The 26,341-nt window shown below is 39.7% G+C and overlaps 1 protein-coding gene across 6 annotated transcripts; it reads left to right on the top strand.

Annotated features, from left to right (window-relative positions):
- Positions 1 to 4,331: 4,331 nt before the first annotated feature.
- Positions 4,332 to 25,816, top strand: MSL3 (MSL complex subunit 3). Of its 6 annotated transcripts, none has more exons than XR_012621966.1 (14): positions 4,332 to 4,458; positions 6,433 to 6,515; positions 7,101 to 7,196; positions 7,755 to 7,855; positions 8,771 to 8,862; positions 9,676 to 9,798; positions 10,261 to 10,421; positions 12,366 to 12,524; positions 12,939 to 13,201; positions 13,583 to 13,692; positions 13,885 to 13,984; positions 14,441 to 14,525; positions 15,049 to 15,141; positions 16,028 to 17,096. XR_012621966.1 is itself a non-coding variant. In XM_074814829.1 (14 exons), exons 1-13 carry the CDS (start codon positions 4,360 to 4,362, stop codon positions 21,035 to 21,037), a joined length of 1,515 nt encoding a protein of 504 aa, XP_074670930.1. In that variant the 5' UTR covers positions 4,332 to 4,359; the 3' UTR covers positions 21,038 to 21,061; positions 24,893 to 25,816. The 6 variants fall into 6 exon arrangements, 5 of the variants coding, with proteins under 5 accessions (XP_074670930.1, XP_074670929.1, XP_074670931.1 ...); XM_074814829.1 differs by lacking the exons at positions 15,049 to 15,141; positions 16,028 to 17,096 and adding exons at positions 20,995 to 21,061; positions 24,893 to 25,816; XM_074814828.1 differs by lacking the exons at positions 15,049 to 15,141; positions 16,028 to 17,096 and adding an exon at positions 24,893 to 25,816.
- The last annotated feature ends 525 nt before the right edge of the window (positions 25,817 to 26,341 follow it).

Genomic DNA, 26,341 nt, shown 5'->3' with positions numbered 1-26,341 from the left:
ACATTCTAACACCCATCCCAGGCAAAATAATGAAAATAAGGGAAGATTCAAACAGTAACAACACAGCTATGCATATTACATCTTGTCAAACTAACTGGGTATGTCTTTAGGATATTACAAGTTCAATAATTAAAAATACCCATATAAAATGGACCTCCGCTAAATGTCTTGCCTCTTTTTGATCCAAGCAGTTAGCCAGTATTTAGGATAATGCAGTTTGTTCACTTTAGAAGTTGTTGATAGAACTGGTCTTTCTTGGAGGCAAAGCTGTTTATTTATTAAACGCAACATCTCAAACACAGCAGAAGATTCTACTTTTGATCACCGCTTTAGGCATCCTTTCAGGCAGGACTTTGTTGCAGAGGCTCCCTCTACACTTCTTCATTTGAGATGTAATCATATTTGTAGGACTCACTCATGTCTTATGTAGTACTTTCTCCAGACAAAACATTGATGATATAGGTAGTGAACCCCTGAGCCAAATATTGTCTTGCAAGTGTGTGTATTTTGGCCTCTGACCTGCTAGTGTTTGAGTAGCACCTTTATTGTTTTCTGAGGGATACAGCTACATCCTATGGTTTAACGTGATTTCGACCAACGTATAATTACTGCATAACTTACTATTAACTATAAACAATGCGTGCACATCTCTCTACTGTTGCTTCTGGAAATTCACTTTTGCTGTTTGTGCTCTAGATGTACAAGACCTTCACTACATCCTTAATAGTCAACTTGAACAGCAGTACCTTGGAAACTCTTTAGTGGCAACTTGAACAAAACTGATTGACTATTTTCATCTTCTAATACTGACTGACTGAAAATCAATCTGTGTGGTTTTCACACCACAATTGTATTTATTTAAGACGTACTTTAAGGCGCTGTCGCTTTTTTAGCCTGCAGGTGTGGAAAACAAGAAGTTACCTGTATAACTCGATGCCTAGTAACTGCAGGTGAGGGGGTAAAATTAAGGTTTCATACACTGCGGTAATGAAAGCTCTGCACAGAGCAGAGCAGTTTGTAGGTAAGCACCGGCCCGTCTGTCTAGTAGCAGCCCAAAGGATCACAAGTAACAGCCCAAACGCCCCCCACAGCTCGCGCAGGCCGCTGCCGCCCTCCGCCCCCCAGCGAGGGCCCAGAGCCCGCCGGACCGCGCCGCGGCCTGCCCAGAGCCGCGCCTTCCCGCTGCTTCTCCACACGGGCCCGCCTGACTCCGTCTTCCCCAAACCGCTGCGCAGAAAGGGACCAGGCAGGAAACCGCCCCGAACACTCCTCTGTTCGAGAACCTGCCCCCTCTTCCCCGCGGGGCGAAGGAGCGACCTCAGCGAGCTGCCCCACGCCGCCACACTACAACTGCCAGCATGCCTTGCGGCCCCGCGCCGCCTCCATCTTGTGCGGCGGAGGGGCGGGCTCTTAAGGCGCCCGCGCCTTTTACCCTGAAGAAACGCGGGTGGTAGCGTTGTTTAAATGAAAACGGCATGGTCGCGGGGCTCTCAGCGTTGTGTTTTTTGAGCCTGCGGTAAGGCAGACAGTTGAAATACTTCTTCGAGGACCCCTTAGCCCCCATGATCTGGTGGGGTGCACTTTGGCAGGGGGTGCTTGACAGCAGGCTGGGGTCTCCTCTCCTGGGCTGCTCTGTCTCCCAGAGGAGCTGTAAAACCGCTTTTCTTTCCTGGAAGCGATGTAGTGTCCTGGGAATCTCTTCAAAATATGCTGCGGGTCAGCTCATCTCCTGGTTTAGCGATGTTGAATAAGCCCTGCTGCTGGCAGCTCCCAGCCCTCACCCCTCTCCCCGTTCCTCAGCATTTAGGACATTGAACCCAAAGGCACTGCGCCTGACAGAGCCCTGCTGCCCTAGATTTCTTCTTGTAGCAGACTTGCTGGATACAAGCGAGGAACTATATTTCAAGTTTTGCCAAATCTGATATATCTGTCGCTGTACCTTTTGTTTATGTGCTGTACATGGCAGGTACAACTCATCACAGGCATTGCACAGGCAGCATGTACGTGCACATGCACAACCACCATTTTCCAAGTGGCCATTGCTCTGGTTATTTTGGGTTTTGCACAGCCATTTGGCAGTCCTCACCATGGAGAACTCTGTACCTTTGAAAAATCCATGTTCTGCATTTCATCTCCTGGTAGGTGTTACCTGGGTAGCACGATCACAGACCCAGTTTTTCAGAAACGTGCCAGCCTTTCTGTTCTTGGGGCTTTCTCTGGGTTGATCTTAGTTAAGCACAGCCCACATATAGGTTTTTAAAGATCCTGCTTGAGTGGGAGCCTTGGTGGGAGATCTGGCAAGGCCAAGGATCTGCTGGCAAGGATCATCTACAGCAAGGTGGCTCAGGGAGATAAGAGCAAATGCACAAGTGCACATATCCAAGTGTGGGAGCAGGGAGAGGGAAGACAGGACAACAACTGGACCTCAAACACTATGGCAGAGAGCCATATATATGGGTTAGGAAACCTAAGTGAGAAGAAATTTGAGTCAAAAGGCTTGAAGAGTAGCTTGGGTGCGAGCCATGAAAGTGGGCTGGAATGAACTAGGAGAGGCTGAGACAAGATGAACAAGAAGCAGAGTCTGCAAGTGGAGACCAGGGGGGAGGAAAGAAAAGGGGAGTCTAGGAGACAGCGTGAAAATACATAAAGCTGTTTGTGCAGAAATTGTGGGAGGCTCCTCTTGTGTGAATACTCTTAACACCAGGTTGGAGGCAGGGACACAAGCACAAGTTTGTTGTTCTCCTTCCCCTGCTTTTTTTTTTCCCCTATTTTTTAAAGTATGGTAGTCCCTTGGAAGCAGGTTTGTTCTGCAAGTGTCCAGCACCATTTCCCTTTTCTTTAAAAAAAAGGAACTTCAGTAACACTTTCTGGAATTGACATTGCATCCATATATTTTTGAGCCTGTTTCTTAACCTAAGCAGCAGTGATCTCTGAACAATTTCTGGAATACTTCCTTAATTTTCTCACACTTTCTCCTCAATCAGTTGGCTTCTCATTCTACCATGTCTTAGCAGCAAGTTTGCAGGTTTTTCCCACCACTGCCATTATAACAAGTACATAGGTTTTGAATGAAAAGAAATTGAGTACTCTACCCATCCTACCCCAGAGAGCAAGCCATCCTCTCAAAATCTTGTTTTCTGGGCATCCCCTATCACCTTTTCCCTTCAGAAACCTGGTAATACACTCGCAGCTCCCTGTTCTTTCCCATGGCATTCCTGCCAGTTTCCAGCAGTGCTATTGGCCTCAGAGACTGGAAGAAAGGAGGATTTAAACTTCTATTCCCATTAGCACTGGACTAGGGTATGCTCAGTTGCACAGTTGCTTTCCTCTGTGTAGTCATCCACCGCCCTAACAGCTTTTACAGAAAAGCAACTTCAGAAATGCTAAATAATCACAAATTAACTGGTCTTTCTACAAGGCTGGCTAAGCCCAGGCCTCCTGGCTCTATCATGGTCTTGTGTAAATCAGAAACGCAGAACTGGCATCAAAACTGTAATGGCCTGAGGGAGCATCTAATAACATTGTGTGGGAAACTGCAGTATTCCCCTGACTGAGCCCCAGCCCCTTCCAAGCATCAGTCAGCATAAAGTACATGGGCAAGAAAAAAAGCAAATTGATTTTGGTTATTTCCCCTATTTGCATCCTGTTTGAGACTGAAAGAATTTCAACATTGGAAAGATAAATCCAGCTGCAGGTAATTGAGTTTCTAGTCCAACATCCTATTTATTTCTAGTTTATTTTCTTGCAAGAAGGCTGAAAGAACACTAAGAGGAAAACAAACCTTGGGGAAGGCTACAAGGTATAAATAATATCTTGGGAGTACAGGGCGGTTCTCTGCTTGGTGGGGAACACAAGAAACGGGGCAATGGTTGGGACACAGTGCACGGTGATGTCGAGGGGGGCAGTCACCGAGAGAAGGGCTGCCGTTGTTCTCAGGCTGCACCGCCGCTCTGCAGCACGCCGCTCCGCAGGCGGGCACACGCCCAGCGCAGGCCCCTGCCTCACGCGCGGCGGGGCACGGCCAGCGCGGCCCGGTGACTTACCAGGCCCGAGAGCTCTCACCTCACCCAGCCCGGGGACCCCTGGCCCAGGGCAGGCGGCCGCCCTCCCGCCCGGAGGGGCGCGTCCCCCCGCCGGTTCCTCAGCCAGCGCCACGCACCCCGCATCACTGGCAGCAGCAGCGGGGCGGACACTCACCCATCGGGGGCCAGGGGAGCCCCGCAGCAGCGGCCCAGCCAACCTCCCTCCTGCCCGCCCGGCGCCGCCGGAGGCGCCGGGGGCGGGGCGGGGCGGGGCCGTCCGCGGCACCTCCCCCCGCGGAGGGGGCGGGGCTCCTCTCCTTTGCGCCATGATGAACAAATGACCTCGCGGGGAATGAAATTTAAGTTCCACCGGGGGGAGAGAGTTCTCTGCTTCGAGCCCGACCCCACCAAAGCCAAAGTGCTCTATGATGCCAAGGTGACCCGCCGCGCGCAACCCTGCCCATCCTACCCCCCCCCCGGGGCAGCGGCGAGGGGCGCCGGGCGGGGGGGCGGGGCCGGCGCGGAGCCCGGCCCGCGGCCGGCGCTGCCGTTAACGCTCCCCCCTGGGCGTTGCGCGCGCCCCCGGGCGGGAGGCGGGGGGGGGAAGCGGCGGCGGGCCCGGCGGAGGGGGGCGGGGAGGCGGCTCCGCCAGCAGCACTTGTTGCGGGAAACGGACGCTGGCCCGGGGAAGGGGAGGGGGCGAAAGCAGGCGACGAGGACCGCGGGGTGGGGGCCGCTCGCCGTCGCGGGACTGGGAGACAAAGCGAGGCGGTGCCCATCCCCGCCGGGCCTCTCCTCCCCACCGTCCGTGCGCCGCCGCCATCGCCCCGCGGGCCTCTCAGCCCGGCCCACCGGCGGGGTTTGGCCTCTTCACCCCCGGCCCCTCCGCCCCGGGGGTGGGGGGGTGCGCGTAGCAGCTGTGCGCGAGCCTCCGGGCCCTCCCTCCGCGGCGGAGACGCCCCGCTGCCGGGGTGACAAAGCGGGGGGCGTCGGGGCCTTGCTCTCCCCTCAGGCAGTGAGCGGAGCCGCTGAGGGGCTCTGGAAGTGTCGGACTCAGTTCCCGCCTTCCGTGCTCGGCTGAACACCTGCAAAGTAATGGTGAAACCTTATTTTCATCCCTGAGATTTCGTAGCGTAGCTTGTTTTTTTTTCCCCCTCCCTCCGCTCCTACCCCTACTGCCCGCCCTTCTGTCTTTCAGAAGGATTTAAATGGTACCGAGAGTATACAGCAATATGATAGCACGCAGTGAGGGTGGACCATAAGTGTTGCAGTTAAGAGGTGACAGGCTCACTCGGGCCTGGCCTTAAGAATTGTGATAATAATTGTAGAGCTTTATGTAAATATAATATTATTTTGGGTATCAGTGGGACATGAAATAATTTTTCAATCCTAAGTCATCTGTACCTAAATTGCAAACAGAGTTCTGTTTTTTTTGTTTTGTTACAGAGAGGGGTAAAAAGGGAGGTATTGGAACTGGGTTCCTGACTATAATACTTCTTGTTGCAAGCTTGCTAGTTGTATAGAGCAGTGTTTTTCAAACATCTTTGGTCAGGAACTCTACTTTCCTGTAATATTTTGAGCTGGTCTTTTGTTTGTACATGTATTTCTATGTTCTGACCACCCCAACAGCTTTAATTGCCAGCCCTAGAGGTAATTTGAGTGCAAAAAATAATAGTGTCTTTTCTTCTTTACTTTCAGATACCCCAAACTCCAGCATAACTGCCCTTGACTCCATCAATAGTTCATAAATTCTAGACTCCCCAAGTTAAACATTACTGTAGCCTAACTACCGGGTTCACCTGAGATACACAGTCTAATGATTCCTTTGTTACTACTAGTCCTGATGTTGTTCTCAGTGGTACACCTGAAATGTCTTTTGAGGTGTAGGCCCATTTTACATGTGTGAGAAAGAGGAAGAAAACAAAGGCTCAGATATTCACAAAGCCCTTTAATGTTCTGTGGCTAAGATTCAGTGCTGTTCAAGAGAGCAGCATTTCTGAGGTTTATATATATGTAGAACTCTTTTGTCCTGCTTTAAGGGCATGAAGAGACAGCACACAGAAGAAAACCGTTAGTAGCCCAGATGTATGTCTGCATATCCGTATTGTGATACTGCATTGTTTTGCATCTCCCTTTGTCTGTCTTGAAAGCAGGAGGCATTTGAGGACAGGACAAAGATGGATAGCAGTCCCCAACCTTAAAAGTCCTCAACAGAAAAGCTAGTTTTTCTGACTATTTAGTATAATCTCTATCTTCTACTCATATATACTATTGCTATATTTACTGGAAAAAGTACAGGTATATTTTTTCTGTAAATAAACATTTCTTATTTCCTTGTGCATAAATCCTCTAAATACCAGAAAGCTCACTTCCAAGTTTTTTAATACATGCTATTCAATATTTGTTTCAGATTGTTGATATTGTTGTTGGAAAAGATGAGAAAGGCAGAAAGATTCCAGAATATCTGATCCATTTTAACGGTTGGAACAGAAGGTAAAAACCTGTATGCACGGTTTCAGTTTCTCAATTTCTTCTATCTTATTCTGCAAAGAAAAGCATTGCACAGAGTATCAAAGGACTTTGATGGTTGCATGAATATTTCTGGTTTTGTGAATGCCTTTAATATACTTGCTCATATTGACACATTGGTCTGTATCCATAAATTTTGGTGGATCAGTTTGATAGCCATGAGATTAAACTTTATGGGATGTCTGTCTTTGGCGTATACTTGTGGCTCCTAGGTTTCCATTAATGAAAGGAGTTTATACTTTGTTAAATCTAGACCTGGATTGTTTGGTTATTAAGGCCAGTATATGAGTGCGGTCCCTGACTGTGATCTATAGCATGTGTTGATGCTAGAAACACTATCACATGTTAAATCAAGGTTTGAGAGATTTTAAGATAGCAGCACGAGAGTTGAAGCGATGTGAATGCAAAAGGATGCTAACCTTGTGACACAGATGTTGCTTCTGAATGACATTAAGAGTGCTTTTTAGATTTAATGTAGATTAAGTCATTAGTAATCATGAGTGGCATATATTCATAGCCATTAATAATTTTCTTTTGACCTATCCTTAGCTGGGATAGATGGGCAGCTGAAGATCATGTTCTTCGTGATACAGACGAAAATCGCAGATTACAGCGTAAATTGGCACGGAAGGCTGTGGCTCGCATGTAAGAAATCCTTTTGGTCTCAAAATGAATGAGAAATTCATTTTCTGATTCAAACAGATGCATCCAGGTGTCTACAAGTGAGCTTGGCCTCTTAGCTCATGCTGTAGATGGTAGATACCTACTCAGTACAGTCAGTGCATTCTAGAGAGCTACTCTTATCATACTAAGGTAGATACCTACATACTGTTATTAAACAACACTCTAAATGACTAACACTTAATAACTATGTTATTCTTAATTATTTCTGCAAAATGCCTGTGTATTGGATCTACACCTTCCCAAAGAAATGTACTTGAAAAATAACTTAGGAAAACCTGAAGTATTTTTCAGCCAAAGGCAATAATCTAATATTGGTTGGCCATGGCTTGAGGATCTGCTTGAAAACACGAATATGAGGTAATATACAGACGTTAAGGTATCCACTCTCAAATAAACATTGTCCAAATTATTTCAACATTAATTAATGAAACATACGTTTCCTGTGCATTTGCATGTAATGTAATTAGCTAGGATAAATAACATTTGCCAAATTTCAGTGAACCATTTTATGTTCTGCAGGAGAAGAAAGGGAAGAAAGAAGAGACGTTGCAGGTTGCCTGGTGTTGACTCTGTATTAAAAAGCCTTCCCGCTGAAGAAAATGATGAGAGTAGTGAAAACTGTGAGTTTGTTTTCCTTCTTTGATAACTGGCATGATGCCTTTAACTTTTTGAACTAGGGGTACAGTGGGTGTTGTAACTTGCTATTAGGATTACATGAGAGCATCACAGTCCTATTTGAAACATGCAGAGGCAGTCATATGAAGAGTGAGCACTGTGTCTCATGCTCATCATCTATTAAGTTAAGATACCTTCTTTCTTCTTGTGTTCCAGAGGCTTTTCCTTGGGTCACTTCCACTCAACTGTTCTAATCGGTGATTTCAGAGCTTAATGCTCCTTTGTTTAGTGTAATATTACTAGGTGCAAGAAGCCCTCAGTTTCCTTTGTTTCATTTAGGAAACAAGACACTTCTCCTTGCTAGTGCTGCTGCATATTTTAGAGGGCAGTAAGATTTTCTTTTTCCCCAGTCTACCTGGCACAAAGGTCTGTTTCTTGTCAGCTGACTGGCTGATTTCACTCTCAAGCCAGCTCGTTCATTTTGTAGCATTTTTCTTTGTAGCTTGAAAACCAGCAGGAACACTGGCTGGCACTTAACTGATGTTCTGACAGCTGTCACTGCACAGATCCAGACCTTCTGATTGAATGATTGATATGTTAATCCCTTGTTCAGAACTGAAGTCCAATAAAAATTGAAAAGATCTGTGAGTGTTCAGAAATGTAGGGAGCTTTTAAAAGTGAGTGTTTTTCAATTAGAAGATGCAAGAATACTTCATGTAAACTTCTTGTCTTGCATATTTAAAAAGCTTGTAGTGTGCTATAAATAATACTTGTGTGTTTAATTAGATTAGAATTATTCAGCATCATTAAATATGACAAGCTAGTTGTGGGCGTTGGTGTTTTGGCCTTTTTTTGGGATTTTTTTGCATTGAGGCCTGAAATTGATGTTAAGATAAATATGTGAAATCTCTTTTACACAGCTATAAGTAGTTCTTCTTCTGGTGACAGTGATGAAGGAACAGATGAAGAAATAAAAAGTGAAGAAAGTGACATAGAAGAGAGGACAGAAATGGTATATTCATGAGCTCCTTAATAGAATTTAAACATCTGTATTTGAAACTCTGGAAAAATTGAAGTAGATGAAATATAGGCCACAGCTGGTAATTTAGCTGGAATTAAAAGCATAATTTTCTTACTCCTAGTGCTTACTGTGGTTAAGTTTTTGAAAATTGTAGAAGACTTCATATTCTTGTAGAATTCTTTGATATTAATCTAAAAGTACACATTTGTTTCTTTTCCTTTCTTCCTACACATAAGGCTTATGTGGAGAACACATAGCAAACGAGATTATCCAGATTTGTGGGTGCTGTAAAATTTTACTGGTCCATGCAGATTGGACAAATCCTAATAGCAGCAGGATCTTTCTGGCTTTTGTATTTTACTGTGAAATGGGCATGTCAACTCTGGTCTTAAATTAAAATGTAGAAGACTGACTTCAAGAAAAAGCGTTTATTTTCTCCACATTATTATAAGAAAATACAGCTTAAAAGTTGTTCTGAAGGTCTGTGGAATCTAACTACTACAGCGTGGGTGACTGAAGCAACAAAGCCTAACAAATTTCTGTTCATTCTTCTGTGTAAAATGCTTAAGCAAATGCTAGATTAAAAAAAAGTTTTAAAAAATGAATTTGCAGATGACTTCAAAGCAGTATTGTTAAATTGTTTACAGTAAGGCTACTATCCACTTAAATATTTACTATACTTTGTATTTTTATTTTTGCACGACAAAACTTGATTGTTATGTTGTATCCTGACTACTGAAGTTCTTTTTCACTAATATTCCTAAGCACAACCAATATATTGTTTCTTGCACTGATCTGTTGTAGAAAGAAGAGCAAGACACTCACACAAAAAGGGACATGGAAGAAAGAGCAATAAGCATAGAAATTCCTGAAGTCTTGAAAAAGAAGCTTGAGGAAGACTGTTACTATATTAATAGAAGAAAACGGGTATGAAATAAAAGCTATGGAATGAATGTGCATGGAGGGGGGTATGAGGAGGGCACCAGAAGTAGTTCTTGCATATAACAAGTCCTGGGTTTTTGAACTTTATTAATAGAGGTAAGCTTAGACAGTATAAGGAAGAATAAAGAGAGTGTAGGGAGCAGTCTTCCTTATAGCTAAACCAGTGAGTTATTATATTTAAGAATGTAACATTTCAGTAGCAATTGTGTTTTAGAGTGCAGATTGTTTTTTAAAGCTGGAAATGTAAGCTTGTTGACCCTATTTTTGTTTCTCCAGTTGTTTATAAAGGATTGATCAAAAATGGAGTTTAAGGGTTCAAATTAATCACTCATGAAATAACTTCATGCGATAGAGGCTTATTCAACTAGTCAATACGTTACAAACTCCTGTTTTAGCTTGGTATACTTACTGTTTTTGTAAGACATTAATTTGTTTTTCCTTTTTCAGCTAGTGAAGCTTCCTTGTCAGACAAATATAATAACCATCCTGGAATCATATGTGAAACATTTTGCTATTAATGCTGCTTTTTCAGCCAATGAAAGATCTCGGCACCATCAGATGACTCCACATGCTAATATGAATCTTCATTATGTGCCACCAGAGAAGAAGTAAGCAATCTTTAGTCCAGCACTGTTGCCACAAGATGAATGACCTTGCATTCTGTCTTCTGTTTCAAGGCTGTTCACTTCTGTGAGCTTATACTGTGATGTATGTCTGTGAGGCTTAAAATATTTGACAGATACCTACAGTACAGTAATGCTGACAATTTATCAGTGAGTCCCTATGATCTGAAAAGTCATTATGCAAAAGCATCACTATCCCCTTTTGTTAACGTAAGTTCTTGTGAATACTGTGTCCTTTTTTGGAAGAATGTGTTACTATTGTCTATGTGAAGAGCTTTTTGAGCACTGAGAGAGTATCCAATGAGAGAATTCCCTGCTTAAATAAAATCGAACAGGTTCAAATTTTATAAAGGATAAAAATGTTATGCAAACACTTACAGAGAACGCCAAGTGCAGGTGATATTTTTTTTTTAATTTAATTGACATATCTTAAATCATAAAGTCAATGCCTAGGGAAACAATGTGTGTAGTAACACCAATCCTGTTCATTAAAAATGATTGCGTCTTAGTTGCTGTTTTCTTGGCTGAGCTGTATATTCTTTCACCATGCTACAAATGCAGTGTGCCTGCGGGGGGTTGTCTGGTTTTTTCTCTTGTGTTAAAGATTCTCAATATTAGATGAGACTGCTTCTTAATCTAAGTCTGCACTGGTGTGAAATCTTGTATTTTATCAAACAGAAATCTTTTGTTACCACATTCTATTTCAATGGTGCATATTTATGCTATTCCTTGCAATATTTAGGTCTGTGTGAGTGTCTTGGTATAATAATGGTGTCAGTCATTATTTGACAGATTAACGATACTTTCCTTCTTTGTAATATTATCTCCCAAACAAGAGGTTAGATGAGACATCAGAAATAGGAACAGAAGGTTCTACGCACATTATGATTTTTAAAGGTGTGTGTTTAAGTGACTTCCTCAGTAATGAGGGTATTTTAATAACGAAAATGTGTGTAATTTCAGCAATCCATTAAGTAGGAGAGGTTTAGCTGACAACTTTATTGTATTGCCCTTACTGCTCTAACACAGAAGGTAATTGACCTTCTTGGATGTGATAGAATTTCTGCACATGATGGCCCCCTGAACCAATTTAATATAATGTTTTTAAAAAAAAGACAACCCACAAAAGCAGTAGTTCTAGCAGGTGATATGGAATGATAATAGGAGGTATGGAATTTGTAATGTGGGTCATTGTGGCAGAATCAAATTACTGTTACCATACACATATATGCACTTGAGACGTGAGAGATGAATACTTTCAGAGAGGTGTTGAGGTGGGCTGGACTCTGTTCTTGGCTCTGTAACAGCACATCTACTCACCACCTAGCACTGTCTGTGTTTTACACAAGCCCAAAACTGAAATTCCTAGTAGCCTCTAAATGTCGTGCTTTGGTTACCAGGAGCAGGTCATTGGAGGCTGATCTCCAGTGCAAATGTATCTGGTTTTGTTGTTTCACTGGATATCTCTTAAGCACAGCCTTAACTGCATCTTAGCGGCTGTAGATAAAATTCTGCATCTGCCTTTTAGACAGAGATTCAGTTTATTGAGTACTTACTTTTTCTGGCAGGTGCCTCTTTTCTGAGTCTAGTAAACTTGGAAAAACAAAATAATGCTTACATGAAAAACTAACTAACTTTATTTACTGTAAAGTAGATTTTATTGATCCAGTAAATAGTAATACAACGGAATTACTGTATGATTTTGTTGGACCTTATTAAGCACACTTTTAAAATTTGTATTTGTCTGAAGTTACCAACAGCAATCATTGTCTTTAAGTATGCTTTTAATTGCTCATCATTACTTCGTGATGAAATCAGCATATTGTAGTTAAGACATTAAGGATCTGTATTAAAAGGGAATTTCCTACAACTACACTGAAAAATTTTGACATGCAATTTTGCAATTCATAATCCTTTTTTTTCCCCTAGTGTTGAGCTGTGTAAAGAGATGGTGGATGGTCTGCGAATAACCTTTGACTTCACACTTCCGTTAATTTTGCTCTATCCTTATGAACAAGCTCAATTTAAGAAGGTGACTTCATCAAAATTCTTTCTTCCCATCAAAGAAAACTCAACAAATACTAACAGGTAGGTTGGGTATATGTCGTCTAATGCTGCTTATCTCCTGAGCAAAATGCAATAGAATGTGCTTATGTGTTCAGAATAGGATGATTTCTCTCAGACTTTGACTTCAGCATTTTATCAAGACAATTTTTAAGTTTTCTGTGAATTGCTTGCCTGAATTCAGGTTCTGAATTTCTATCTGGTTAACTTCAAAAGGGGTTTGTACTGACTGGTATAGAGTTACGCTGCAGCTTTGTGGGGAAAAAAAAATTACATTGAAATGTCAATTTGTGTTCATTAACTTCTAAATTTGAAAATGAATATGCTTCTGGAAAATGTCTAATTCGAATAAGTATTTAACAAGATCTGTGAAACTAGAAGGATGTCCTGTAGGGGAAGAACCCTGACCACTTCTGTAAAGCTGCCTTTAATTCCTAGAAATCAGGAGGAGCTTTCCCCAAGTCCTCCACTGTTGAATCCACCAACACCTCAGTCAACTGACAGCCAGCCTACAACAGGGGAGCCAGCCACGCCAAAAAGACGGAAAGCTGAACCGGAAATTCTGCAGTCGCTGAGACGTTCTACACGCCATAGCTCCAACTGCGACAGGTTATCGGAAAGCAGTGCTTCCCCACAACCTAAACGACGGCATCTTGAGACCCCAGCTTCTATGCCAAAGCTCTTCTTGCACCTGGAGAAAAGTGGGGTTTGCTGTTCAAATTATTGCTCTAAACAAGACTTTAAATCTTGTTCTTTTTTTTTAATGTCATCTGGACTGAACTGAATGATTGAAGTAGGAATTAATTACATTTTGTGTCAATTTTTTATCTCTGAAGCTTCTACCAAAGGGAGAAATACAAAGCAATATTCTCAGTACTTTGGTACTGTATTTCTCAACAAAATTCAAGGAGATTATTTCTGTTGAGCCTGCTTTAGGATAGCATTTATTGAATTCCAGTGTTTAAGACTTTAAAAATTTTAGCAGCAGGCCTTAGTTATGTTTAATGGCTTATAGTGCCATAAAACAGATAATAAAAGTTATTTCTGATTTCTTCTGTTTTGTTTTTCCTTCCCTTTTGAAGAAACCCCTGTCCATAGTGGATCATCTTCACCTATAACTTTGACTCCTAGCAAAGAGGGGAGTGCAGTTTTTACTGGCTTTGAAGGTAGAAGAAACAATGAATTGAATGAGGTAACAGATTTTTTATGTTACTGTCCTAGATTTAATGATTAAAGGTTTTGCTGACCTCAGAGTAGGGCTATATAAGAAAAGGTTTTGTTTGTATTACTTATTTCATCTTTGATTATACAGTTATGGCCAGACTAAATTATTTATGGTGCTATAAAGATTTTATGTCCCAACATTTTCATGTCTTATGTTTAGGTTTTGTCCTGGAAGTTGATGCCAGAGAATTATCCACCAAGTGATCAACCACCACCTCCCTCATATATCTATGGATCTCAACATTTGCTACGGATGTTTGGTAAACTAATGCAAAACTGTGCTGAATCAAAATTGCTTTATTTGTGGGGTTTTGGGTTTTTTGTTTTTTTTTCAGTGACCATATCCATGTGATTTTTCTGTTTGCTTTGTCACATTTAGTTTATTCTTGGAGAAGTATATGTTTTAATCTGTTTAAAACTCCTGGGCTGTTCATAAACTTGCTTATTTCTTACTGGGTCTATAAGCCTTCATTTAACAAAAATAAACAATCATTTTTCCTTCCAATACGCTATCAAACATTAAACTAAGTAGCATTCACTTTCTCAGCATGTTTCTTTTTAGTAACGTTTTGAAAGATCACTGAGTAACATGCAAAAAAAAAAAGTGGAGGCTTCAGGGAGAAGAAATTTTTAGATTCTTATCTGTATAGTGGATAAAAGTAACTAGAAATTCCTTTTAGAAAAACAAGTGTAAACATTATTTCTCTTATTTACAGTGAAGCTACCAGAAATACTGGGGAAGATGTGCTTTCCTGACAAAAACCTGAAGGCTTTAGTAAAACACTTCGAAATGTTTCTGAGGTAATGTGACACAATGTACCTTAGTGGTGTTTGCATTGTTACATAGATCTAATTGTCCTGTAATGACAAAGCGTTTTTAAAATAAATTGTTTATTTTCTATAACTACAAGCATATGATAAAATTAATATGAGATTATGAGATTTTAATAATAATTTAAATAAAGATTAATACAAGAATTTTGATTCTGAAATTCAAATTGAAGGGAACCTGAACTTCCTACTTAAAGTTTTGATAAATACAGTGATAGAGAACTGAAGTGTAAAAGTTTATTTGCTAGTATGTATAGAATGACAAGTCTGACTTGGTTAAGAAGCATATTTTATGAAGAAATACAAACTCTGCATTATTATTTTTGAGACCACAGTCTGAGAGTTTTGATGTTGCATCGATATTAGCAGGGAGAGAAGCTTGTGGTTTAAAATGTGTTTTTAATTATGGTTGGTTATTTTGGTTTGTTTATTTTTAAAAAAGTCTGTCTTAATTGACCTTTAAACAGAAAAGTTTCTCTGTTATGCATTGCAGTGGCTTGTAGAGGAACCCAAACTCTTTCTGACCATGCTAGCTCCATGGCTGGAGTCACTATGGTCATATACCTGCACTATGATCATTTGTCAGGTACTCTAGTTAATGTCTCTACGTGGCATTGTAGTGGTAGTTAGATATCTAGTGTGGCACTGTGTTGTGCAGCAGCAATACGTGGAAAATTAAATTTCCTGAGGAAAACTTACAGGGGAAAGTCTTGTAAATGGTAAACATCTGAAACAAATGTGGAACTTCTAAACTTGGTTTTGGTCAAAGACTCTTAAGTAACCACGTACGGAAAAGTAACATAATGTGGCAGTAGCATATCAAAAGTCCTGTTAGAGATCAGGGAGATGAAAGTTTTAAAATGCTTTTACTTTAATTGTTTATTGAAAATAAAAGGTGTCTCAAATGTCAAATTTTCTACAATATAAAACTTTTCTCTCAAAGCATTTAATTCTTAATTTTTACCAATTATTTTTTTACATCTTTGTTTTGTCAGATCCTTGTTAGTATTCAAAATATCTTTAAGTTAAACAAGACAGCATTAGTGCTTATTGTTGGAAACCTATTTTTGCTTGGAGTGACTATTACTTAGGGTGCTTAACTCACTGTGGATTTTATCAGATCTCTGCCTGTTTGGATTCTTCTGTGTTGGTCAGAGCATTCTTTAGCGTCTTAAGTGCGGTTTCTTCATACTCATTCTGTGGTGGAGTGGAATAGTGGGAAGGAGGAAACATGTCCCTCACTCCCTATACATTGGGAGGCGATTAAACTGAAAGTTATCGTGGTAGTATCCTTATGTGTCTTATTTTTCCATCTGACCATCTTGTTGAAATGTGCAGTCACCTAGAAATACAAATTAGAAAAAAAAGGCAGAAGGTATTTCCACATCAACATTTTTAGGTCAGATAGAACTGTGCTTTTGAAGCAAATCTCTTGGTAGTTACCACTTACCATGCTTTGTGTTGCATTGCAGAGTGCTCTGAGTGCACAAGCTGAATTCCTTTTGGAAAACAACCAGAAGTGTGCTTCAGTACTAGGGGGCATTCAGTCCTCAAGACCAGACTACAGCTAAACCAAAATGGGCCCCCCAAGGCAAGCATAGTGTGGATATCACATATCTGGTACAGAATTCAAGGGCTGTGTGGTTTTTTTAAGTGCTTTCTAAGCCAGTGTCATGTATGTTTTGCTGATGCTGTTCTTGAGGTTTCTTTACTGTGCTGAAAGAATGATTTCTATGTTTTTGTCAGAAGTTATCGAATGGAAAGCCTTCCTGAAAAAGCTTCCAAGCTACAGTTATTGCATAGGAAGCATTCAAACTTTAGGTAGCTTTGTCATAAATATTCTTAGACTAGTTTCCTTACCAGATATGCTAGTGTGTGTTCAAATAGGTTACATAGAAGCCAATGCAAATTATTAGATTTTTTTTTTAACTCGTATTCATGGGACTTTAGGACATCTTTCATTTGGTTATTTCATTTTGTCCTGTATATCATGGGAAGTGGTCAAACAATTACATTTTCTAGAAACTTGTTCAGACTTGATTTTTATCACTTCTGCATTATCTGTTTCTCATCGCAAGAGAAAACTTGAGGCTGAGGTGACATCTTGTACTAGTTCTTCAATTTTCACATTCTGTCTCTTCCTTTTTGGGAATGAAAGGATTAATGGATGTTTATTAAAAATATACTCTATTGGTTCTGTTCTGGCTTATCTTTTGAAAGGTAAGAACTATCCTACACAGTCTGTATGCATTAGATGATAGCAGCGAGTTTTCTTAAGACTGCCTGACTTCTAGTGAATTGCTTGAGTGACAAGCTGACGTACTCTCCTTTTCTTTTTCTAATAGCAGACAAGGTATTGAAGCTGTCTGTTCACATTAATAAAACTTTCTGAATCTTCTTTGAATTTTAGGTAGAATAGTTCAAGCGTAAGTAGTTTATGTATTTTTGAATAAAACTTGCATGTGGTACACAATGATTTAGTTCTGGCACAGTTACTGATTTAATTTTATATTATGATTTTATGGCTAAAATTTACAGTTTCATTTAACATTTGTACTATTAATCTCATGTGGGCTGAGAAACTGAGACTTATTTAATAGAACACTTTGTCTAGAAGCTTGTTTTACTGAGTTTACTCAGTACTTGATAGATGCATTAAATTCACTTTGAGGTGCTACATGGGTAATATTTTCCAGTCATGCACTCAGATTGCTGCTAGATAAGATTGATCTTGGTTTCCTAGACAACATATATTTTTAAGGGATGTATGAAATACATCTTTTTGAGTTTGATATTAAGTAGAAGCTTACCCTTTGTGCTTTTTGCAGCTTTCTACAACTGTGCATAATGAAAATTTCTGCATGGAGAACATGAAAGTTTTCTCAATTACAGAATTTGCCAAAGTAAAAAAAATTAGTTTCTCAAATTAAGTACAAAACTCTTAGTCTTCACTTCAAATTATTTAGTCTTACGAGGAGTGGCTGAGGGAACCGGGGTTGTTTAGTCTGGAGAAGAGGAGGCTGAGGGAAGACCTCATCGCCCTCTACAACTACCTGAAAGGAGGTTGCAGAGAGCTGGGGATGAGTCTCTTTAACCAAGTAATAAACGATAGGACAAGAGGTAATGGCCTCAAGTTGCACCAGGGAAGGTTTAGACTGGATATTAGGAAGCATTTCTTTACAGAACAGGTGGTTAGGCGTTGGAATGGGCTGCCCAGGGAGGTGGTGGAGTCCCCATCCCTGGAGGTGTTTAAGAGTCGGGTTGACGTAGCACTTAGGGATATGGTGTAGTTGGAAACTGTCAGTGTTAGGTTAATGGTTGGACTTGATCTTCAAGGTCTTTTCCAACCTAGATGATTCTGTGATTCTGTGAATTCATAATATTTACAGAAGAATAACAGTCTGAAATGGATGTTAGTGACAAACTCACAAGTTGGTTTCACTGAATTTCACTTACAGTTTGAGTTTAGTCTTCAGGAGCAAGCAGTGGAAACTGGCACAGTAACTGGTGCTACTAACTGGTAATCTTACTAGCAAAGGATCCCTGATTAAATCTTCCTGCCTGTTAATAGTTTTTGAGATAGAGTAAGTATTGCCTTTTAACCAATTCCATTATTTCATCCATATTTTTAATAAAATGCTGTATGTGAGTATTTTACAACTTTTCTGTATTGTGAGGTGCTTAGCACGCCTCCAGAGGCTGCTTAAGTGGTGAGAAATGATAGACAAGAAGGTGCCAGGTTTTGTTTTGCTGTTTCCATTGATTTGAACACAATCTTGACTTGGAAAACTTTTGGGATGGGGGGGTCACTTCTCAGGACTGCTGACGGGTCGGAGATATTTAAAAATTAGGAGCATATAACATGTCTGGTTTTAGAATAGCAAGACACATCTATTTCAGTCAATGCCATTTGCATTTTAGGAAAATAAGCAAAACAAAATGGTACAGCTCTTCAGAAACCATAGGTATTTTGACTTTCAAGAAATATAGAAGAATGAGTAAGTGTTGAAATGTTTCTAAAATAATATTTCTAAAATTTCTAATAACTTTTTCAGATTAGGCAGTATTTCAGATTATAGAAAACTACATTCTTAATGGTCAAAGACTTTGGTTTTGTGAAAAACCCACTGATATATCAAACTCAGTATATCCTGCCAGTTGACTCTTTCTGTTTAGATCTCATTTTTTTCTGATGTTTTACAACCTGCTTGCATCTATTGTACCACTCAGCTCCATGGGTAGAAAAGTATTTTAATACTGTTGAGTATTTTATGAGAAGGAAGCCAAATCAGAATGTGACCAAATTAGAGGGGACTGTGATAATAAAATGTGTGTATAGAAAGATGAGGAGTTGTTTGAAGTAACCTTAAGAAGTAGATCTCTGGTTTTGATGGCACAACATTTTCTGAGTGTAGTAATTTTATTATATGTAATTGCAGTGGTGAATTATGACCACTAGTCTGTGCTAATGTGCAATTAATGAGATGTTAGTGGCTTTTTGAGAATGAAAAAATGAAGCATTGCACATGGTGAATGAAATAGAAAACATCTTTATTTAGGTGAAGTTGCTTGTGACAGAGTTCCTGCTTATTGTGACTTAATAAATTTGCAAGATGCTAACTGATTAAAAATCACCTTTTGAAAGATCACAAAGAATGCAATTCTTCTTCTGTTTCTTGTTTTCATTAGGGCTTTTCTATTTGCCCCTTTCCTTTTGGGGTTAACTGATTACTTGACAAAAAGTGCCTGTGCAGCACAGCAATTATGACATACTAGAAAACTTTATGGAATTGGAGCCTAAATGTGAGAAAATCAAGGTTCTGAGTGTCAGTTGACAGGTGTGGGTTTAGGTGCATAAAAAGGTAAGTTTTGAAACACTTTGAAGTAAAGGAATTCTACTTGCACAGTGAACGTATATCCCTTATTTTAGGGCATTATTAGAGTTGTATTTGGGCTTCCCTGTATTCATTGAATGGGTAGAAAGGTAACTGCCATTTTGGGTCCTCTCAAACTTTTGACACCTTATGTTGAAAGCTTCTTAGTGAGTACCTGGTATTGTACGGGTTCTTATTTTCAGTAGGCTTTTGTTGTCTGGTTGGTCTGCAGAATCTGCTCATGTGTGCTTATTGTTCTTGACTAACGTTTGATTGCTTTGTCAAAAATACTTCCTGAAACAGCAGCATGTGCATTGCTTCTCTTTCTTCTGCTTACCCAGTCATCAGGTGCCTGATGTTTGAGTGAGGAGCATATTCCTAATCATAATAGCAGAGTTTTGGATCTTGTATGTAAAGTGAGGGATTGCCCAAAATATTTTAAGTGTTATGGTAGCTTTTTTAGAAGGTGGCTCTAGGAGTTGATTCTGGGATCTGTGCTGTCCTTGCCAAAAGTGGGTCTTCATCCTCAAGACCAGCCAAGGACTCCTGTGTTGAGCTCTTGTAGGACTGTTTTCCCAAAAGATCTACTGGAAGTTCCCACTTCTAATTTTCACTCAGCCTGATTACCTGAAATGTTATGTTGGCAGCTTGACATCTTCAGAGTTCTCTGCACTCTTGCCCTTTAAAGGCCAAGGAAGATAATCTTGGTTTCGGTATGTGGATGAGTGACAAGAATACAGTTAACAAAACAAGCCTTTTGGTTCCTTTGGCATGGTTCTGGAGACACTGGATATCAGAATAAATATCTGAAGCTTTTGACTTCACTTGTTCTGTTGACTGCATTGGGGTTATGATGAACTTTGTGTTGGCAAGCTTTTGCCCCGAACAGCCTTCCAGATGGAGACATGCCTGTCATTGGAGGGAGTGGTGGCAGGTGGTGGGATACGCTTTTGTGTGAAATGAAGCCTTTTATCTTTCAAATCCTGCATTTGAGTAGTAGTCTTGGAGAGGAGATAGCTTCTTAATCTGCAAATGACATTTCTTTTGATGAGGTGACTCATAGACTTAAGACCCATCACGCTCTTTCAGCAAATTCCTTTAGGTAGATCATTACAGTTGCCTTTCAGACAACAACTAGCCCAGGCCACTGATCTCATCAAAGCACCTACTTACCTCCTAGAACTTGAAGCTGTAGCAAAAGTGTGTAAGATGTCACCTTCCTGAAAATTTTTCCTTTTAACTCTGTATTCTTATACCTTTATGGATGAGGTGGTCTTTCTTAAAATTATTAAGGTTTTCCTTTCTTCGTAATTTTCACACTTTTCAGGCCGTTCTTGAGGTTTTTCATGTGATTGTAGCTGATGTTTAGAAGAGTGTTTTTCTTCATGCAGAGACTGTTCAGGTAATAGGTTGTGTTGATGCTGTCAAGACAAGGACGTTTTTGCTGCTAGATGACGCTCTTAAAGCTCATATTAATTCAGTGACTCTGAGAAACGTTCCTGACATATATATGTCAAGCGGCCTTTTAATATGGATAATGATAATTCTATGCTTCTTTTTGGTAGATCTGTCTGCATAACTCTCAGCCAGATGGTAGTATATTTTTGAGACTATTGCTTGGAGTCACCTAAGGTAAGCTTGCTTATGGACTGCTACACCTGAAGATCAGAACACAGGAATTCTTCAAGCTAGGTTGCCCACATGTCTGTCTCCCTTCTCTCCATCCCGTCTAGTCCTTTCTGAAGTGTTGCTCTTTTAGGAACCTGTGGTAGAGATGAAATAGCTGCATTGTGCCCTGTTACCTCTGTGTTCTGAGCAGGAATGTAAAGCATAAGTAATCTTTTCATAGATGTTCATGATGAGAAAAATGTGTGCAGTCTTACATCAGGGTGTTTGTGTGGACTGTGCATCTCAAAACTCAGTAATTCGTAAGCAGTTTCGCTCTGTAGGTGTATGCATGTGAACTCTGTAAAAAATGCTTTTCCAGGAGCAAAGCATGAGTGAAATATACAGTAGCTAAGAGTCTTATCAGACTCCTGATATTTCTGTGCCAGCTTTCTGCCCTGCGATGTAGTTTGAATAGAAAGCAGCTTTAGAAGGGCCACTGCTCTTTGTATACGGATATACAAGGAATTGGGACAGAAGCTGACCTTGTGTTCTTTTGCCCGTTTCCCCCCACTTCTCTGCAGAGAGTAATTTATGTTTGCTTTTCACAACTGTTACATTAAGAACAGAGATGTACATTTGACTGCATGCATTCTGCCTGTCTTTTTTTTTTTTTTTGAGTTGTAGCTGTGCCACAAGCATCTCAGCTAAAATGTCTCATCTTTACCAGCCGTCATTTTAGCTTGAACCAAACTGGCATTTATAACTGATGATCTTAAGCAAAAGTCAGGAAATTTGTAAGAGAAATTTGTAAGAGAACCTGTTTCCCATTACTTGCCCTTAAAATTCTTGGAACTGTCAGCTACCCAATGTCCTCTACAGGTTCCTTTGTTTTACTGTTTTTTTAAACTCGTATGATCTAGCACTTGGTACTGTGTTTTACGGAATGTTAGCCAATGACATTGAGAATTTGATCTTGTTTGTATTCACTGTCTCTCAAAGTCATCAATGTGTGTTAATGAAGAATCATTAATGAAATTCCATTTGTGGCTCATCTTAATATTGTGCAATCTAAGTATGTTAAAAGTTAGACTCAAGCCTGTTAAATTTTAGGCCTTCTCACACTCACTTCATACCAACCCCACATATCCCAGAAAGTGATTTGTTGCTAAATACAGTCAGAGGTCATAGCAGTTGATGACTGGTATTTTATTAGCTTCTAAATTGCTATAATTTCTTTTGTAGCAGTTCTCCTAGAGTAAGGTGTGTGTGTGTGTAGTGCAAATGAATGAAATGTTTCAGTGAAGATTAGGAGAATCTGATTGTGTGGATTGTTTTTGTGTTTCTTTGGATTAGTTTCTAAGGGGTATCAGTCTCATGAAAAAAAATTATTTATAAAGTATTAGAGAATTTATGGCCTGGTAAGCCTAGAAAAGTAGGTGGTGAGTGGTTTTAATGACAAGAGCTAGAAAATCTTTTTTTTAAAGTAGTGTGATTCAAACATTATATTAATCAAATTGGTGGTTTAAATCTAGATTTGTCCTTTTTTTAGTTCAAGAAAAGAATAAAACTATTTTCTTCTGATTCATTCTTTTGCCAAAGTTTAACTCATTTGGATTCACTGCTTAGTAGTTCGCTGCATTGATTGTGACTCTTCTGTTCTTTCAGGGGAAAATATTTCACTGCTGTTTTTATTTCATTTATTTAAATGCCTTTATTTCTGTGAATAGAAAATTGGTATAATGCAACTGTAACATGTTGTAATATTAAAAACAATTTATTTGATTTAGCAAAATAGTTTTCAAAGACTTTTTAAAAAAACTGCCTCTCAACTTTAGTCCTTTTTGTTTTGTGCTATTTAATAAAATAGGAAGCTGCTGTTGGACCCAGTGAAAAACTAGCACTAGAAGTATGAATACTTATAAGTAAAAAGTATGCTAAAGTATTTAATGCACTTAGGATTGCGTGAATGAAGACTGTGTGGAACTTTAAATTTACTTAGCTCTTAAACATTATTATGATAGCTTATGTGGTGTCAGTCTGGCAGAGCCAGTTGGATCCTTGCTTTAAATATGAGGGAGATCTTTCTCCCTTTTGGCAGTACCTGCTCAGCTGAATATTGCCAGAAATTATGAGCTTGATTAGACACTGTTACGGGTCATGTAACGGAGCCTTTTCCGCTCAATTCCTTAGGTAATACTTAAAAACAAAACCAAGCTGCCATTTAATCTTCTGGAAGTGTATTAGTTGTCCAGCCAGTTCACTTGTGTGTCTTAAACTTGAAATGTTTTACATCAGAAACCACCCTACATCCCTCTATGCTGTTAATCACAGAACTCCTATGAAATAAGCAAGCATGGAGGAAGTTGCCAAAGTGCCTTCTAAATAAATGGTGACACACTGAAGGATTGATTTCTTCTGAAGAAGCTTGTATTTCTCACTGCTTTTCCTAGAATTGGTAGGAAGTAACCAGTTATTCCTCCAGTTGAGCACTAGTTTGCCCACATTTAGGTACAAGGATTGTGTGTGTTTGGGAAAAATCAACCTTTTTTCATTTATCTCTGTCTTTGTGCTGTAACCTTTCTGTATGAGCTCTCAGCCATTAATATATTCCCGATTAAATTTGGATTGCGTTATATAGAGAATCTTGTCACTGTTCTTTGATGCTTTGGCTCTCTTAAGATCAAAGGACATGCATCCCTAGTTCAGGCAGTATAACTGTGAGTGAGGTTGGAGAAACACTATGGTTTTAATTGCATTCACTTGTACATTTTTTTTAAATTTGGACTTTCCATGTCCAGAGTATTGGTTATGCAAAACTGGTATTTTTAGCTTCCAATAGTGAAATCGTCTCCCTAGCCAGTGATTCTTGAGAGAAGCCAGATTCTGCAAATGACATTGTTTCCTGTTGCTTCCTACTCTAACTTGGAGGACCTGTAGCTAACATTATGCCATGTTTATTGATGCTGATCTTTAATATCCAGGTATTTTTGAAGGTCTGTGTTTTGTTCTGAAGTACAGCTTGATTGTGTACTTCAGGTTTTAAGAACCATTTTGCCCTTTTGCCCCTATTTGTACACCTGGTATCTTTGTATACAAAGGAAAGAGCAGAATGCTTACAGTCATTTTAGCTGTTTGTTACTGATGTTAGTAACAGCACGGTTTATTTTCGTTTTCAGTCCTAAACCAAAGAAAGGGTTATATGTTAGTTAGCAAGCAGGAAGACACGGTAAGATATTGGGTGCTTGGCTATTTGAATAATATTTGAACACGAGCTTGCAGAAATCTGAAATTAGGGAACTGGATTTGCAAAGGATGTGTATTTGTCTTTGAGAGCCATATTTAAATCAGATCTGAGGGGTGGAGACCCTAAATACACAGGCACATGAAAGAAGAAATCATAGCTTTACTTACCTTAAAAGATACAGTTTGATTTAATGGTTACTGGCCATTTTATAAGATACTGACATAGTGGTAACTGAAAATCCTGGTTTTGACATAAATGAAAATAATATGCTGAGTAGGTGACTGACAGAAGTTGAAGAAAGATCTCTTCACTTTTTTTTTCTTCTGTGATAGTTCTTTGCATTCTTTTCTGAGTGTAGCTTCAACTTTCAGATTTTTTATTGCACTTGAGCAAATTTTAACGCTATTTGGATTTGAGAATGATAGGGGAAGGCTGGTTCTCACTATGTAAAACTTGTAAAAATAGGGCAAGCCTTTTGCATGCCAAATTTTAAAGTGTAATAATTCTTAATTCCCAGACTGTGGTTTTGCTGAGCTTAAAAATTAATTTGAAGATAGCTTTTCTCATAAATGTTTCATGTTCTGGTTTTTTTTGGTGTCCTTTCTTCTCAGGTTTTTAGCAGAATACCATGATGATTTCTTCCCAGAATCTGCTTATGTAGCTGCATGTGAAGCCTACTACAGTACTAAAAATCCTCGAGCAATCTACTGAAGCTATTAATGAAGATTAAATCCTACTATACGTAGCCCATGACAATGCTGTTTTGCCATGTGGCTACAAGATGAAGATGAAAAAGGAATTAAACCAACTTCTGGAGTTGATGAAATAGAGAAATATCTTCTGTGATGGTTGGACTACTTAGAAATGGAGAACTTCTTTTCTGAGATGTGTATAGACTGCATTGTGAGTTGCTTAGAGGGTTAAATATAACTCTGACTTCAGATGAATGAAGCAGCCTTGTTCTGACTTCTAATGCATAGGACTGCATAGGACTGCTAAAGAAGAAGGGAGGTAAAAGCAGATGCATTAGCAACAGGACATTTTCATGAAGATAGATCATCATGCTGTGTTGCATTTTAGCTCAACCTCTCCAGCCTGAGAAATAAGACTTGACTACACAGTTACATGAAGAGAATGCATAACCGGTACCTTATGGATTTTTTTCCTCGCAAATTGCACTTCATTTTGTGGAACTGTCACGATAGCAAAGATTGCTTGATGTAAAGGTGGTTTTGCTGTTTGGCTAGCTCGACATCTGCCTCAAGAATGACTTTGTTGTTTGAATGAAAGATGTGTTGCTTACTTTGCATTTTGCAAAGATGTAGCTCTTTTCATGGTAAGGCTGCCAGACTTCCAAGGGGAGCATACGTTGCCAGTGATTCAACGTTTACCTGGCAATAAATGATTTCCAGAGCCATTATGACAGAACTGATTTTCTACAAGTAAGCGGAGAAGTCAATAAAGTGATGGGAGTTTAACTGGCAAACACTTCTTGTCTTAATAAAGTTCACAGTGGCTGCTGTGTAAATGTGTGATTTTGACTGTCTAAAATGTCTTGTTTGTGCTTGATTAGTATTTTTGAGATTGCTAAGTGTGCATATAATGAGGTAGGATTGACAACACAGGGAGAGAAGCCCTTTCTGTATCATTGTGTTTTCTTTTACAGACTTGAAAGATGCCTCTTTAGACAGTTTTAAACACTTTAGCTCTGGAAATAGGAATTCAGTAAGAACTGAACACATTCAACAGAAATTAATTGAAATATAATTCTTCTCTTGATTGTCATTAAAACTTTGTCCATGACTTAGAACTCTGGCCTTCAGAATCCTCTGCTGTGTGAAGACAGACATATTTTAAAAGCACTGGGAGAAAATAGGACTCAGGGCTCATGGACTACTGCACTAATCACTCTGTAATCCTTCCTAGTTCAGAAAACTTCCATTAGAACACTTACCTGTAATGCAAAACTCAACATATTCCCCCCCGATTTGCAGAAACTGGTAGTTAGGAGGAATCATCTTTCAAATGTAAATGGCAAGCTTAGTCTAAGAGGTCAAAGG

Source organism: Strix aluco, chromosome 2 (genome assembly GCF_031877795.1).
Source record: "Strix aluco isolate bStrAlu1 chromosome 2, bStrAlu1.hap1, whole genome shotgun sequence".
NCBI classification, from domain to species: domain Eukaryota; kingdom Metazoa; phylum Chordata; class Aves; order Strigiformes; family Strigidae; genus Strix; species Strix aluco.
Note: the sequence above shows the minus strand (reverse complement) of the source record. Positions and strands in the feature narration are given on the sequence as shown.

Bases quoted from the DNA above. Each gene is read 5' to 3' on its own strand.
- MSL3 (XM_074814828.1), top strand. From the start codon at position 4,360: ATGACCTCGCGGGGAATGAAATTTAAGTTCCACCGGGGGGAGAGAGTT. The intron at 9,799-10,260 runs GTATGAAATAAA...TTCCTTTTTCAG, and splicing joins ATATTAATAGAAGAAAACGG to CTAGTGAAGCTTCCTTGTCA. The intron at 14,526-24,892 runs GTAATGTGACAC...CTTTCTTCTCAG, and splicing joins CACTTCGAAATGTTTCTGAG to GTTTTTAGCAGAATACCATG.